Genomic DNA, 16066 nt, shown 5'->3' with positions numbered 1-16066 from the left:
TCTTGAACCGAAATCCGTATACCGTGGACGGATTTCCAACCAAAAGATCAAAATTCGTACAGCCATTTTTAACGCAATATATAAATTGCAGCAGACTAGTTGACCGAGCTACCACTGTAAATAGTTAAAAACGAACCATGACAAACGATGCCTTTGATTTGTATTCCGCTTATCTTACTTTATTAATAGCAATTTGAAATTAATCCGCACTTAATTTTGATGCTATTATGTTCTACACGCATAAAAATGATGTCAGAAACTATGCGTTTGGTGGGTGACGATTTGTTTTTGATTTATGTTGTTTTAATTTCAAAGCCTACTTTTCATCTCAATGGCCTAAAAATTTACTGTCAAGTATATGAACAGGATGAGAAAAATTATGTGTCAACTAATTACTTTAGATTCCCTATAATTTATTGATAGCTCTTGAAGTAGACGGATTTCGGTCCCCCACGGTAATACGAGATACCACTTGATAGCAGTGACGAATTTCAAGTTTATATGCACGAACAACTGTTAAGAATACAAACTCATCTCAAATCTTTCTACCTCATCAAGAACTTTATTTACCACACTGACAAGCTAAGGGAAGAATTGCTACCGATGAAAATTCACAATAGACAGGCTATAAAGGTGTCAAGTTATTTGGCCGAAGGTCATTAGGCCGAACGGTCATTAGGTCAAATTAGCAAAAAGAAGTAAACAGTGAAAAATGAGAAGTTTTTTCTTCACCTTACCCCTTCTCCCTTCTCACTTCTTACATCTTCCTTCTTCTATCTCTCTCCCCTTTTTCCTCCTTCTTTTCTTTCTTCTTTCTTCTTCTTTGCTACTTATTTCTTCTCCCTTCTCTCCTCTTCTTTCTGCATTTTTCTTCCTTCCTTCCTCTTCCTCCTTTTTTCTTCTTTTCCCCATCCTTCTTCCTTCCTTTTTCCTCTTCCTTCTTTCTTCTTCCTTCTTCTTTCTTCCTCTTCCTTCTTTCTTTTTTCTTCTTTTCCCCATCCTTCTTTCTACTTTCTTCTTCTTTTTGCCTTTTTCTTTCTCCTTTCTCCCTTCTTCTTTTATCCTTCCATCTTTTCTTCTTTCTTGTCGCTTCTTTCTTTCTGTTGCTTTTTCCATTTTTCTTCTTCCTTCTCAATTATTCCTTTTTTCTTCCTCCTTCTTTCTTTTTCATTTTCCCTTCTTCGCTTTTTTCTTCCTTCTCCCTTCTTCTTTATTCTTCATTCTTCATTCTTTTTTCTCCTTCCTTCTTTATTCTTTCTTCCTTCTTCTTTCTTCCTCCTTCCCTCAGCCTTCTTCCTTCCACTTTCTTCCTTTTTCCTTCTACCTTCTTCCTTCTTCTTTATTCTTTCCTCCTTCCTTCTTCTTTATTCCTTCCTCGTTCCTTTTTCCTTATTCTTTCTTCCTTCTTGTTCTTTTCCTCAGCCTCCTTCCTTCTTCCTTCTTTCTTTTTCTTTCTTCCTTTTTACTTCTTCCTTCTTCTTTTTTTCTTCTTTCCTCTTCCTTCTTCCTTCTACCTTCTTTCCTCTTCCTTCTTCTTTCTTCTTTCTTACGTTTTCTTCCTTCTATCTCCCATCTTCCTTCCTTCTTCTTCTTTCTCTCTTCTTCCTTATTGCTTCTGCCTTCTTATTTCTTCATTTTCCTTTTTCTTCTTATTTCTTCCTTCTTCGTTTTTCCTTCTTTCTTCTTCTCTCTTCCTTCTACCTTCTTTTTTCTTCATTCTTCCTAATTCTTTCTTCTTTTTTCTCTTGTCATAAGACGAGTTTGTACAATCCCATTGAATTCCACCACTTAATTGTATCTTGACAGATACGAATTTCGACCTCAACAGTAGGGCCGTCTTCAGTGTCTCGTACTTGACTCGACTTTTTCTTTTTTCTGTTTTCTTCCTTCTTTCTCACGTCTTCCTTCTTCTTCCTTCCTTCTTCCTTTTTTCTTCTTCCTTCTTCCTTCTTCCTTCTACCTTCTTCCTGCTTCCTTCTTCCGTCTTCCTTCTTACTTCTTCCTCATTTTTCCTTTTTGCCTTTCTCGTACAACAAAGTTGTACCGAAAGGCTATCATTTCACTCCAAAATCGAACTTTTTATAGAAGTTTCGGAGACCCATGATGTTATATACCAATCGACTCAGCTCGTCGAGCTGAACGAATGTCTTTCTGTCCGTGTGTATGTGTGTGTGTATGTGTGCACACGAAAACCGAAAAATATTAGCCACTTTTTCATATAGTAATTCTTAACCGATTTTCTCGCAGCAAGTTGCATTCGACAGGGGAAAAAGCCTTGTTGATCACTATTGAATTATATAACGATCGACCATTGCGTTTGAAAGTTATTAAGAAAATAGATTCGAACTATATAAGCGCCATATAAGGTTGGTGTCTTGGCTAAATGCGAGAAAGGCAATATCACCACTCGGTGAATTAAGTTTTTCTTCTTCCATTCAACTTCTTCCCCACTTCGCACTACTCACTTCTCACTCCCCAGTTTTCATTCGGCCTAATGACTATTCGGCCTAATGACCTTCGGCCTAACGGCCTATTTTGAACTATTTGCAGCACTGCAGTTTAGATCAATTTTCATGCGATTGTTTTGCTTTCCTCAACCACTGACCCAAAGTTGCATTCTACTGATTTTTTCACCTTTCCCCGTTAAACTAACCAACTTTTTGTACATGCAAACCTTACGGATCCCAAGACGAATCGATTAGGAAGAAAATTATGCAAATCGGTTAACCGTCATCGGTTAACGGTAATCGTCAAGAAGGGAACCTAAACTAATTTGTAATTATATAGATATATATTGTCTTCAAACGTTTGTAGACTGTTTTAACTTGTTTACAACAGTACTTATGATCTATTCTTATCGAACATTTTTTCTATAGACTTGAAATTGTTATAACAAGACAGCATTTTGTTCAAAGGATCATTTTCGACATAGTCTGTTATATCATGATGTATGTAAAACAAATTTCTATTTCTCAGAGAACGAGATGGAATGATGAAATTAAAGTTTTGTTTAAATTTCTGGACAAGAAATTTTATTGGCTCCAACAACATTTACAAAAGGTACCATTGCAAATTCTTTTCGTTTTCCAACACTTACATTTCCCCAATTTCATAGAAAACTAATTTTTCAAAATGATGATTCTCAGCCGTCTTGTCGAATTCCGATCGATTTTGCTTTCTGCAAGCTATCACAAAATTTATATAGTTTTAGGGCCACTGGTTATGGTTATTAAGGCCACTGGTTATTTTAAAATATCCATAAACATATTGTTGGGAGTACTGGGGTAACATTCCTTCCCGAGAAAAATAGCCACTTCCTGATCGAGCCAGGAATACGGTATGCGATGTATCAAACTTCATGATTTTGCAAAATAAGTTCATAGGAATGTGCTCTGAGGGTATATGATCCGTCTAGTCACATTTCGAAACATCGTGCATCAAACATCATGTTGGGTTCCGGGAGAAACCTTTCTTGTTGATTCTAAAACCTGGCTTGCGACGTTTGACGACAATTTGTCACCATTGGAGCAATTGGAGTTTATGTTTTGCTGAATTAAATTCACTACTACTTTGTAGAAAAGTACGATCCCCTAACTCGAAAAACTAAAAAAAGTTGTCACCAAAGGGCCACCCCAATGGAAACTAGAAACCAAAAATAGATCTTTTCTTGTAAATTATTTCTTCTGAACACGTCAAAACTCTAGCGCTGATAATTTTCGAGCTATCGAATTATGTCGTGAAATTCAACGAATCCGCCAACCATTGCATTGTGCAGCGAATGACTTCCAATCTGTTGATTTTCTATTTTCTATCGATTATCTACTTCCTCATACTTTGAGTAGAACTGACCTATAAAGCCGATGAATAAATCAATATTGTTTATGCCAGAATGAATTGAAGTGTGTTAGAAAAATATATGCTTTGACTGAAATTAGTTCTTCACCTCGTTAATTTAAATCATTAAACAGCTTTCCAATCGATGTCGAGCAAACTCCATTCACAATATACGCCTGTGTTCAGAGTAATAGCATGCGGAAGCCGTAAGTCGAGCCGACGTAAGTCCTACGTCAATAATAGATAAGAAGGTAGGAAACCCGAAATCTTCCACATTAGGCATTACGGCAAAGCAAAACGCTATAGTGGGACTAACCTACAATGTACTACGCGTCTCCACAAACAGAATACTGATTCGCCGAAGCCAACCAGCCAGTTTCCGGCAACGAAATATCACCCCAACTCATTATAATATTGAGGATGTTCTTTAATAAACACACGCATAAATGAATGTACCTATTAGTTTAGTTCTGCTTTCATTTTATGAACAAAATATCTGTTTGGGCTGTTTTATATCCCTTCTCAACATTTTCAAATGAATTACTTGATTTCAGTACATCTTTAAATGCCAAAGTTGTGTGATGTTTAAAATATCATTTTGTTTAAATGCGACTGAATAATAAAGACCGGATGGTCAAACAAGTTGTCTCCTTAAGATGGTCTGTGTAGAAGCACTAAGTTTAGAATGTTTTGTTTTCTATAAAAAAAAATCAACTTTCTCCAATCAGTCACCCCACCCCTGAAAACGAGTTGGCGTGTGATTCGTCCACTCTTGAATATTTGATACGCGGTTCTCGAAACAAGTTGAACAACACGTCTTTCTCAATTACAGGCGAATCCCCAACACGGAAACGTACACGCTAAGTAGTCTGTACCCGGACACGCTTTACTACTTCTGGCTGGCGGCTCGGTCACAGCGCGGTGAGGGAGCCACCACTCCGCCGATTCCCGTTCGAACGAAGCAATACGGTAAGTTGACTACAATGTCTTGTACCATTCCACTAGAAACGAATTTTTGATTTTTGTTAAGAATCTTAGACCTAAGAGATCAAAATCTGTGCAAAACATAGCAAAACAGAGAACAAACGACCATACCCAAACGGGGAACAAATTGTTAAGAAAATTTTTGTGAAAAGAGAAGATGTGAACAGGCTACCAAGCAGTGGTGTAGTCCAAAGACTTTTTGATGACATTGAACGTAACGGAAAGGAAAGGGCTTTCCAACTGCTACGCATAATCAGTTCATACCAACTGCCCAACGGGTTTTATCCTATCCAGTTTTTTATACATATGCCCCCTTTGCATTTCTTATTCCCCATGATCAGCTTCGTTCGATTTAATTTGTTTCGTTTCAATTGGTTGTGTTTGCCATTTCTCATGCGAAGTGGACTCCGTTTGAGAAATTCCGATTCCGTTTCTTGTGCCACTGTTTTTGGCGGCAAACTTTTTCCCGGAGGATGTGTGTGCAATACTTTGGGAGCGAGTGTGTCATGATGGCGTGCCGAGTGCCTTTATGCGTGTGCGTGTGCGAGTGAATTGGCTTGCTTAACCTTTATTTTTCGTTTCTGGTTCTGAGCTTTGGTTCGGCAACATCCCCATCAACCGTTCTGGACAATTGTATTTATTATTCGTGAAAGTTTGAATGTTTTATTATGGTGGCAATTGTTTTTCCTGATTTCTCTCTTTCGAAAGCTGCATGCCAGTACTTTTGAATACCATCGATGGACTATTTTTTTTATTCGTTCGTCAATGAGTTACGGTTTTACTTTGATTTCCCTTGGTTTCGGTTGATGCTACTCCGGCTTTGTTTTCAATTTCGTTCAAACAGTTTCTATTTATTTACTTACCTATTGTTTGGGAAAGACCCCTCTGTCTTTACTTACGTCTGTTCCGTTTATCTTCACCGTATTTTGCACCTCAAACTGCACTGATTGATGAGCACTGATTGTGTAAAGCACCTATTTCTTGTAATAAGTTCAATGCACCGTAGATAATATTTTTGAGTCTTGATCAAATATCTAGGTTAATAATAAAAAAAAATCGTAAGTGCGTCGGTTTTGAGGTTTAAATCTAAACATAAGGTGCTAGGGAAGCTCTCGTTTCGCCTTCATAATTCATTACCTTTAGTTTCAAATTGAGAGGTATTACTTTCAGTTGGACATTAGTGCTATACTTCCAAGTTAAGTAGCAAATTTGATTATATTATGCTCTTTTTTGTAGGCTATTGAAGTATCTTCTCATAAGGCTGGGTATTTTATCATCTTTACAAATTTGTGAGATAACTACTTGAGCTGTTATATCTATATTCATAATGAATTGTGATATCTATGCTCAGTTTATGTATATGAACAATGCATAAATAGCCAGCTTATGAATATTATTATATAGTTTCTGTTTTATTTAAAAAATATATAGTTTGGCAAGTTCAGGAAAAAAAAAGATATTTGTTCCAAATTATTATCAAGAGCCTAATCATCATTTTCGTCTTTTTTAAGTGGCTTTAAGTTCCTGTTGAATTGGCCTGCAATTCAATGAACAAAAACCTGTCAAATATCAATGGCATGCTGTTAAGCTAGCCAATACATATTTTTTTTGTCTTGTGTGGCAAGCACTATCAATTAAGTTGTCAGTAAATTGAGAATCCTATGGCTTCGCTTGTAAGGCCAATGTGAGACCCTAAGCATTAGTTTTCATGTATCTCTACTCAGCTATCGCCGATATTACAGCATTTTTCATTTCCTTTTCCGAGATGGTGAGAAACAGTGGTGCCCGATTTTGCCAAGCTACAAAAATATTAGCTTTGAGATAATAGTTTCCAATTTCGTACAATAATAGTCTCCGATTTGGTACAATTTGCATTTGCCACAGTAGAGGAATAATAGTTTATTTGTCTTTGTTAAATAGATTTTTAGCCCTAGACTCATCTCTTAAGGAATAATAGTTGCTTAGATAATTATGATTAATAAGTAAAGAAAATTAGGGAAAAAAGCAGCTACAAAAGTAAAGTATAAGATATAAAATAACTAGAAGTGTGCATAAGTATGAATGCTTCTGAAGTCCCAAAAAGAAATTTTCTGAATTTTTACAAGCAAATTATTTTGAACTCAACGCAAATATTCTTTCCAGCTTCCACAGAGGAATTCTTTAGCAAAAAATTCTTCTGAATTTCCACAGCAAATATCTTCCTAATTCCACTGGAATTTTTGAAAGTTTCCTCGGAGGCTTTGAATTTCCACACGGTAATTCCTTAGGATTTTTACAATTCTTCTGGACTTTCATAGAGAAATTCCTTTTAGAATTTCCACCGACAAATTCTTAAAAATTTTCACAGGTACTTTTTTCAGAACATCAACAGGAAAATGACTCATAATTTTCCACCGTTTTTTAATTTCCTACGGAATATTCTTCTGAGTTTCCACAAGGAAATTTTTCTGGTTTTTCACAGAGAAATTTCTCGTAATTTCCACAGGGAAATTCCTTTACCTAGCTACATGCTTCTAAATATCAACCTGAAGTTTCCTCTGAATTTTCACATGGAAATTCCTTTGAGATTCCAAAAGGAAATTTCTCTGAACCCACAGGAAAATTCATCTGAACTTCCACAGCAAAATTAGTTTTCAAAAGGTAATTCTCCGGAATTTCCTCAGAACTGTGAAATGAGAAATGAAAATTGAGAAATGTAAAATTAGACAAAAAGAATGAAAAATAAAGAATTTTGGATTTCGAGAAGAGGAAGTGAGGAATGAACTATGAGAATTAAGAAATAATAAGAAAATAATAAAAAAAGAATTTGAAGAAAAAAACAAGCAATAAGAGATAGGAGAAAATTTATCGACTTTTCTTAATCGACCTATTTTGATTTTTGTTTCGTAGAAGAAATATGTATAAAATGCGCCATGCGCCATTTTAAAAATAAAATATTATTTTGGCTCATTCCAACGCAATTTCGGCGTTTGCGTCCACAATGCTTTTATTTTAGATAAAAACATATTTTCTTTTAATTTCCTTCAGTCTGAGACATTGACCAAATGAAACGATATAGTTGACACTAATCTTGTGCAGAAGAGATTGAAAATTTTGATGATAAATTTTGGAATATTTTGAATATCATTTTTGGAAGGCGCATATTTCCCAGCATCGTTCATTTTGGATTGAAATTTTCAATTTTGGAATAAAATCGTTTTGTGGCGATATTGTTGGCTTTCAATGGACATTTTTGAGCTTTATAATGACTGATATGTTAAGTATGTTAGATTATCGATAAACACTTCGAAAATACATATTTTCGAAGGAAATCACCATTAAATTAAGGGATTAGCTTAGGGGGCGCATATTGATCGCATCTCCCCTATTTAAGTTATACATTGAAGGATTTATTTGTAAACTGTGTTATTATTTAGGCTGTAGCATTCTGTCTATTATTATTGCAAGGTTTTTATGGATTTCGACTGGATTAGTTGCTAATAATTAGGATTTTTGGCTTTCAGCCACATAAAAACGTTGATAATTTCAAATCATTGCCAACGTTTCGATCCGGGGGTTTGGATCATCATCAGGGCTCGAGATTAATCAACCTTTCTATTGTTGATGATCCAAACCCCAGGATCGAATGGATGGCAATGATTTGAAATTATTAATATTTTCATGTGGCTAAAAGCCGAAAATCCTAATTGCAAGGCTAACGTAGAAAACCTAGAAAATTTAGAGGTCTTGTAAGTTACTTCGACCTATACATTAGTTTTGTTTCAAGGAAAATTAAGTATGTAAATCTTACGTGATTTTTGAAAACGTCGTAAGTCCAAAAGAGCGGCTCTCTTTGTTTACTTGCTCTTTTGATTATTACGAAACCAAACTAACTTTTTTGGATATCTTCTAGCGTGCTGAGGTGGAAATATTACAATAAATGCAAAACTAGCTTCGATATTAGTTAAAAAGAGCGTAATGAAAAACAGTCTTTCATTTGGACATACGACGTTTTCAAAAATCATACTAGAAATGTTCTCTTTTTTCTATTAACTAATGTGCCAATAAATTAGAAGTAAACATATTCAAATTGCGTATGGCAGCGTATTTTTAAATAATGAGAACTGTAATGTTATTTGTCGCGGTTTTATTTTGCAATTGCGGATTCAATTTTCCTTGTCACGTATTTCGAGGATTGAAAATTGATTAATTTGTAACAACCCTGCGTTTGGCCGAAAATGTCATTTGGTCAAACCATACGGCCAAAACTGTCGTTTGGCCGAAAGTCATTGAGCCGAATTTTGCCAAAAATGACCTTTAGTCGAAAAGGTTGTTTGGCAGAAAAAGGCCTTTTAGTCGAAAATGTCGATTGGCCAAACAGATCATATAACCAAAAATGTCATTTGGCCGAAAATGCCGTTTTACTGAAAATGTAATTTAGCCGAATTAGACGTATGGCAGAAAGAGCAATTTGGTTGAATGTGTCATTAGGCCGAACGGGTCATACGGCCATGTCGTTTGGCAAAAAAATCTGAAGTTAAGAAAATACGGAGAAATGAGAAACGCAGAAGTAGTAGAAGAGGCCATTTTTTTTCAAAACTTTTTGTTTTTCTTTAAGCAAGGAATAATTGTCGTGACACATTATTATGGACCTAGGTGCCCACCGAAGCCCATTCGGAAGATGCTTCTGTGGAAGCATTCATTTCAAGGTATCTATTCTAGAAAAGTGCATTGTTTTGTACTTTTGGCAAGAAATTACTTACTATCATAAACCTAACTGGCCCTCTTTGCATTTGGGACATTCGAAAAAGTGATCAAATCATGAATCTCATTTTAAAAATACACTGTTTTTCGAAATTATCTATAATCGGACTATGAGAAAGAAATTATTGTCGTGATCAATACTTATGGTCACCGAAGATCCTACAAAAGATGCGGAACAACTATCAAAGTGGTGAACTCATAAAATCCATCCATTCTTATTTCTCACTTCTTACTGTAACAAGTGAGAAGTGCAAAGTGAGAAGTGGGAAATGAGATGTCTTATTTCTTACTTCTCACTCCTCAATTCTCACTTCTTGCTTTTCACAGTGAGATATGAGAAGTTATGGAAATGGAAAATAAGTTGTGAGTAGTCACCATTTCTTTTAAATTTTCAATTATCATTAACCATTTATAACTGGTGTCAAGCCATTAGACTGAAGGCCGTTAGGCCGAAGGTCATTAGGTGGCCAATAAGTAAGAAGCAAAACGTAAAAAATTAGGAGTTTTCCTTCTTTCTTCCTCCTTCTTTCTTTTTCCTTCTTCCTTATTCCGTCTTCCTTCTTCCATCTTCTTTCTTCCTTCTTCCATCTTCCTTCTTCTTCCTTCCTTCTTCCTTTTTCCTTCTTCCTTCTTCTTCTTTTTTCTTTCTACCTTCTTCCTTCTTTCATCTTCCTTTTTCCCTTTTTCTTCTTCTTTCTTCCGCCTTCCTTCTTTATTCTTCCATCTTCCTTTTTTTTCATCTGCCTTCTTCCTTCTTCCTTTTTTCTTTTATCTTCTTCCTTCTTCCTTCTTCTTCCATCTTCCTTCTATGTTTTCTCTTTCCTTCTTCTTCCTTAATTCTTCCTTCTTCTTGCTGTCTTTTTCCTTCTTCTGTCTTCCTTCTTCTTTCTTCCTTCTTCCTTCTTCCTTATTGCTTCTTCACTTCACACTCCCCACTTCTCGTTTGGCTTAATGGCCTTCGGCCTAATGACATAGCATCTTTAAACTTTTCACATTCACTATTGTTTGATTAAATGACAATTTACGGTCATATGACCTTTCCGTCCCAACGACACCGTCAAACGTAGGACCTGTCTGGTCAAATTATTATTTCGGTCAAATGACCTGTTCGGCCAAACAACATTTTCGACCATATTTGACCATATTTTGACCTTTTTGGCCAAACAACATTTTCGGCCGTATGACATTTTCGACCAAATGGCTTTTTAAACCAAACTTTTGGAAGGAAATTTTTTAGAAGGAATATCCAAGTATTTTTTCCGAGGAAATTTTGTAGGACAAGAATAGGGTTTGAAGGATCCGAGAAGTCTAATTTTTTGCATGTTTTCTTGCATTTTTAGAGCAATTGTTTATTTTTATGAATTATCACATTTCCTTGTTATTGAACGGTACTGTGTCCCTCCAGAAGTTCCAGAGCATTCGTAGAGGTGATTTATTCATGAAATCCTAGAATAGTGCGATTTTTTCAATACTTTGTCGTCGTTCTCTGAGTAACAAATGATTTTTGTGACTCCTGAGTGGTCAGAGCACATCCTTCTGCATAATATTTTTTTTTATTATCGTACTCTAAGCAAAACATGTTTGCCGTGACCATTTCAGAACATCCTTGAAAATCATAGAACTCATTCAAGAAATGCGCGGTTATTCAAAACTTTCTTTTTAAAATTGTTGTCGTGATCCATACTTACTTGAATGATCACCGGAGATCTGGAACAACCATCAAAGTGGTAATTTTTTTTAATCTATCGTTTATTTGGGAGGCTCATTTGCCGTGAAGCGCTACGGAGCCGAAATCATATAGTTTTTCATGATTCTTCTACAATGGTGTTAGTATTGGGGAACCGAAAGACGCGCGGTTTGGTCGAGGTTAGGGAATACAATAATACAGTAGGAAAGAAAGGGAATTTAGGGTGCAAAAGTGGTCAATTCATAGAACTCATTTTAAAGGAACTTTTTTTTCATTATTTTCATTAAAAAAGGATAGAAATATATCCCGTGGAAAATTCAAAGGATTTTCCAAGGAAACACTGAAGAGTTTCCCGATAAAGTGCTAAAAAATTTTACAACGATATACCAAAAAAAATTTAAGAAGGCTCGGAAAATTAAGAATTAAAAAATAAAGAATAATATTATGAATGAAAGACATAAATGAGAAAAAAAAGTGTTTCCGGTCTTTCACTCTACGAGACTATGAAAACGACCTCAAAGTTGAGATCAAAATATGCGTGTTTATAAATATGTAAATGGAATACTGCAATCAAGGCATCTAGACTGCCAATGCATTTTAATAAACAAGCATTAACGGATGGGAACTTCTTCTTCTTATTAACATTACATCCCCATCCCCCTGGGACATTGCAGCACTTTCACAGTTATTAACCGCGAGGTTTCTAAGCCAAGTTACCATTTTTGCATTTGTATATCATGAGGCTAACATGATACTTTTATGTTCAGGGAGATCGAGACAATTTCTAAACCAAAAGTTGCCTAGACCAGCACCGGGAATCGAACCCAGTCACCCGCAGCATTGTATTGCTTTATAGCCGCACATCTTACCGTTAGAGTAAGGAGGGCCCCCACGAATGATAACGGCCAAAAAGCATGTTTGTTTTTAAACGGATGGAAACAGACAAAAATTAAAAAAAAAATTAAAATGTAAACCGCAAAAGGAATAGAAAATGAAAATGGAACATATACAATGGAAATGGACAATGGAACTATGAAAACACAAAAAGAAAGATGACCGGATTGTCAAATAATGAAAAGTAGGGAATGGTGTAATAATAAAAAAAAACTAAGAATCGTGAAATTTTTTTTTTTACATTTCAAAAGCACAGAGACTTTTGAAACAACGCACGACTAAGGTGCATCAATTTGCAGGTGGCTGGGTTCGGCTCCCGGTCCGATCTAGGAAGTTTTCGGATTGGAAATCTGCTCGACTTCCCTGGGTATAAGTATAACTGCGGAAGGGCTGAATGAGCCAGTGCTAAAAATGTCGTCCGATTTACTTGGACACTGAAAAGCAAATCTAGTCAGTCACTTTTTGTCTCAATCGTTTTCCACGCCATCTCAATCGATCACTACCTACCTCTTGTCAATTGAAAGTTTCTATTCTGTCAATTGAAAACCGGCCTATTAAAAAAATGAGCAATTGCGGGGAAAACATATTTCTTGTGTCCGATTTAATATGTATGTATTATTAATGTCGAGTTGATGTTTGTGCCAATTGATGCAAATATAATCCCGAAAAATGATTTTCCAGCAAATTTTCAAACTGACAAGATATGTGCTAACAGTCAATAGTATAAAAGCATTCGCTGCTATCAATTGAATAGACGGGAGCTATTGGATTGACATCGCAGTATCCAATTGAGATCTACGTAGACTGAGCTCATATTTGGGTCAAAAACTTTAATTCAAATTGATTTTGATCACGGCACTGGAGTGAACATTGAACATCAAGCTGCGAGGGGTAATGTCCCAGTAAAAGATGTATTAAATTGTTTATGTGTAAAGCTTTATTAAATTAAATTATTTAAAATTTATTTTTTAACCATGGGTTGGGTGGATTTCGGTCCCATACGGCACGGTGCAGAGCTTTTTTGGCAGAATATTGGATAGTTATAAAACCTGTCAACTAAATTAGTGCTTGTCCTTTTAATAGAAGTTTTTTTATGGAAATTTCTACTGACTTACATAATGCGATTACTCTACCTCTTTATAATCTGATAATAATTTGGAACAACTTCAGGGGTAACTGCTAAACTATATTTATGAATCTTTTAAACTCATGTAATATTCGAGTCTTTATTACGATCTTAGAGTAGCCTTCAAGATCGCTATAAAGCCAGAATGTTATTTAAGATTTTTTTAGTATAAATAATAGGTTGATTTTGCTTCTCATATTTTCTTTTAGTGGCTTAGTAACCTCTCTAATTTAGTTGTTTTTTTATTTCTTTTCTTTTATTTTCATTTCATCCCTGTGTGATTTTACGTTTGAACTATTGTCATCACATCGTAATATTCCCAAAAAAAAACTCACAAATCGTAAATCACCCGAAAATAATTCGACCCACATTGCAAAATCGTAGTACCTGGTGCACCACCACGTAATATAACAGTTGAAGCCACCAGTCCGACGACGATCAACGTTTCCTGGCTGCCCCCGCCAGTGGAGCGTTCGAACGGTGCCATCGTGTACTATAAAGTGTTTTTCGTCGAGGACGGCCGCTCCGACGGGGATGCCACCGTGACCACCCTCAACTCCACCAGCATCATGCTGGACGAGCTGAAACGCTGGACCGATTACAAGATCTGGGTGCTGGCCGGGACAAGCGTGGGCGATGGGCCCCGGTCCTACCCGGTCACTGTTAGAACCCACGAAGACGGTACGTATTGCACTGATTACCTTTAAATCCCTCTCTATTGGAACCTTTAGTTTCGGTACACTGACACTGCCACCCCGGACACCAAAACCGAAGACACCAACTCCAAACTCTAACCTCAATCACAACACCAACCCCACCAGATGGAACACACTAACAAACTACCAGGCACCAACTACTAATCAAACTCAGTTTGCTTCCGTAATTACAGATTACTAACCGATTTTTTGTATTTTGAAGGTTTTTAATCAAACTACATATTTTTCTAACCCTGTTGTTGCAAACCAAAATTCTCTTTAATACTCTTTATTATAAGTAACACCCACGAAAGCAGCGAGGAACTAACAGAATTTTGCATTTTGAATAGCTGCCCATAATAGGATTCGCATTTTTTGTGCCCATGTGCTTAATTTGAACCTTTTTTTTGTACCATCAACATTCTTTTGCGCTGTGAATACCAACGGTGAACATTTTTTTGTGTGTGTGTAGTTTTGCATATTTAATTTCCCACCACAATTCCCTCAGGTGCCGATAACAGCCATATTGTTCGGGCAGTGCAACACAACATTCCGGAATGTTTTCGATTATTTTTTTTTTCTGTTCATTCCTCGAATAAAGAAAACAAACAACGACCAATAGGTTACCAACTACCGCGCGTCCAGCGGGGCATCGATTCGGGAACTCTTTCGCCGCGAAAAACCTTTGCCGCCGTTGTGTCATCGTGGTGTCTCCATCTGTTGGCAGTCAAACCGCAACCGCATGTGGCAAGCACGGGGAGTTTGGCGAGCAGTCACGGTTTTACAAATTTCGGCATTTGTTTCGCACAAAACAAGAGAGCCGCATCATAATTAAGTGTGCATTTTTCGTTCGGTTTCAAAAACCATGGTGCATTTCTTTTTTTTTTCTCGTATTGCGAACACTGTTTGTAACCGGAACGGAAATATTCGCGATGCACCGGACCGTGCATAACTTCTCGCCAATCTCCTGAGAGCCCGTGTTGGGGACAAACAATTTTTGACGTCCTGTATGTGCAGATTTTTTTGGAGGCGAACTTTCACCATCATACAGTAAAACCGTTGCTTCTCCATCCGTACACGAAAAGCTCAGCCAACGGAAAGTTGGATATGAATAGACAGAAACTCGGACTAAAACGTTGTGGGAAATGATTCATGTGTTCGCGAAAATTATCTATTGCGAGGTTCGTTTTAGTTTGAATTGTTCTCTTATTATCATGAAAAAAGATTTCCATCCCCGTCGAATGAATGACAAGCATAGTAATCAACAGTGCAATTGTAAAACAGAAGTATTCCATTGAAATGGCTATTTCGTTCTCGTTATTAAGATGACATGCGTATTAACTTTTCCTTGAATTTCCAAATAAACACTGGTATCTAAATCAAAAAAAATGGCGCAAGAACGTAACAAAGGTGTTCTGGTTAGTATTTTGTGTGACAAGCACAATGATGCACTCAACGTTGACCAAGTAAATCTGCTTTGAAAAATCGTTTTGAAAAACAAAGCACAACAAAAAAAACATCTTGAGACGGAAATATAACAATTAGCCGTTACATCGCCTTCATTATCTCACAAAACAGTTCTTATATTTTTAATTCGATCGTAAAACTCGAAATGAAATTCCTTATGCGATACGAACGAAAATATGATCTTAAGTGTTGCTAGCCCGCCATCAGCAGACGACAGTCCAGTGCTGCTGTGCGCAATTACGCTCGGAAACAGCCTAATGAAAAGCCATTGATGCTGCCCAGGCACGATTGCGCGCCCAAGCAAACACCTTTCCACTCGGCTATCTATCATCCTAATCTGGCTCGCTTTTCAACTCATTTGCTCGGCATTCAAAGCAAAACTAATTCAATTTCTCGTTTCTCAGTTTTAATCAAATCTCACATTCCGAAATTAGTTCCGCGTCAACGAAATGGCATTCTTCATTGTGAGATTTTGGACCGTTTTGCTCCCTGCGCCCGCTGCCCATCGCACGTCCAGTCCAGTTGGGCTTCCCTTCTGCCCAGGGTAGACGATCCAACACCTTTTATGTGCCACCCCCTCCTATGGCACAGTGATCTAAAAGGGCATATGGTGGAACCTTTTTTCACACTACGTTT

The 16066-nt window shown here is 36.7% G+C and overlaps 1 protein-coding gene across 3 annotated transcripts in view; it reads left to right on the top strand.

Annotated features, from left to right (window-relative positions):
• The window catches only part of LOC134212337 (tyrosine-protein phosphatase Lar), a 612250-nt gene that overhangs the window by 499343 nt on the left and 96841 nt on the right, over nt 1-16066 (top strand). For 2 of the 3 annotated variants that reach the window (XM_062690096.1, XM_062690097.1), the window contains exons 15-16: nt 4667-4803; nt 13653-13949. In XM_062690096.1, coding sequence (XP_062546080.1) covers nt 4667-4803; nt 13653-13949 — 434 coding nt within the window. The remainder of the gene's footprint in view (nt 1-4666; nt 4804-13652; nt 13950-16066) is intronic. The other variant, XM_062690098.1, reaches the window with a different exon arrangement.

The sequence above is a fragment of the Armigeres subalbatus genome, chromosome 2 (assembly GCF_024139115.2).
Source record: "Armigeres subalbatus isolate Guangzhou_Male chromosome 2, GZ_Asu_2, whole genome shotgun sequence".
Lineage (NCBI taxonomy): Eukaryota > Metazoa > Arthropoda > Insecta > Diptera > Culicidae > Armigeres > Armigeres subalbatus.
This window is presented reverse-complemented; position numbering and strand designations above follow the sequence as displayed.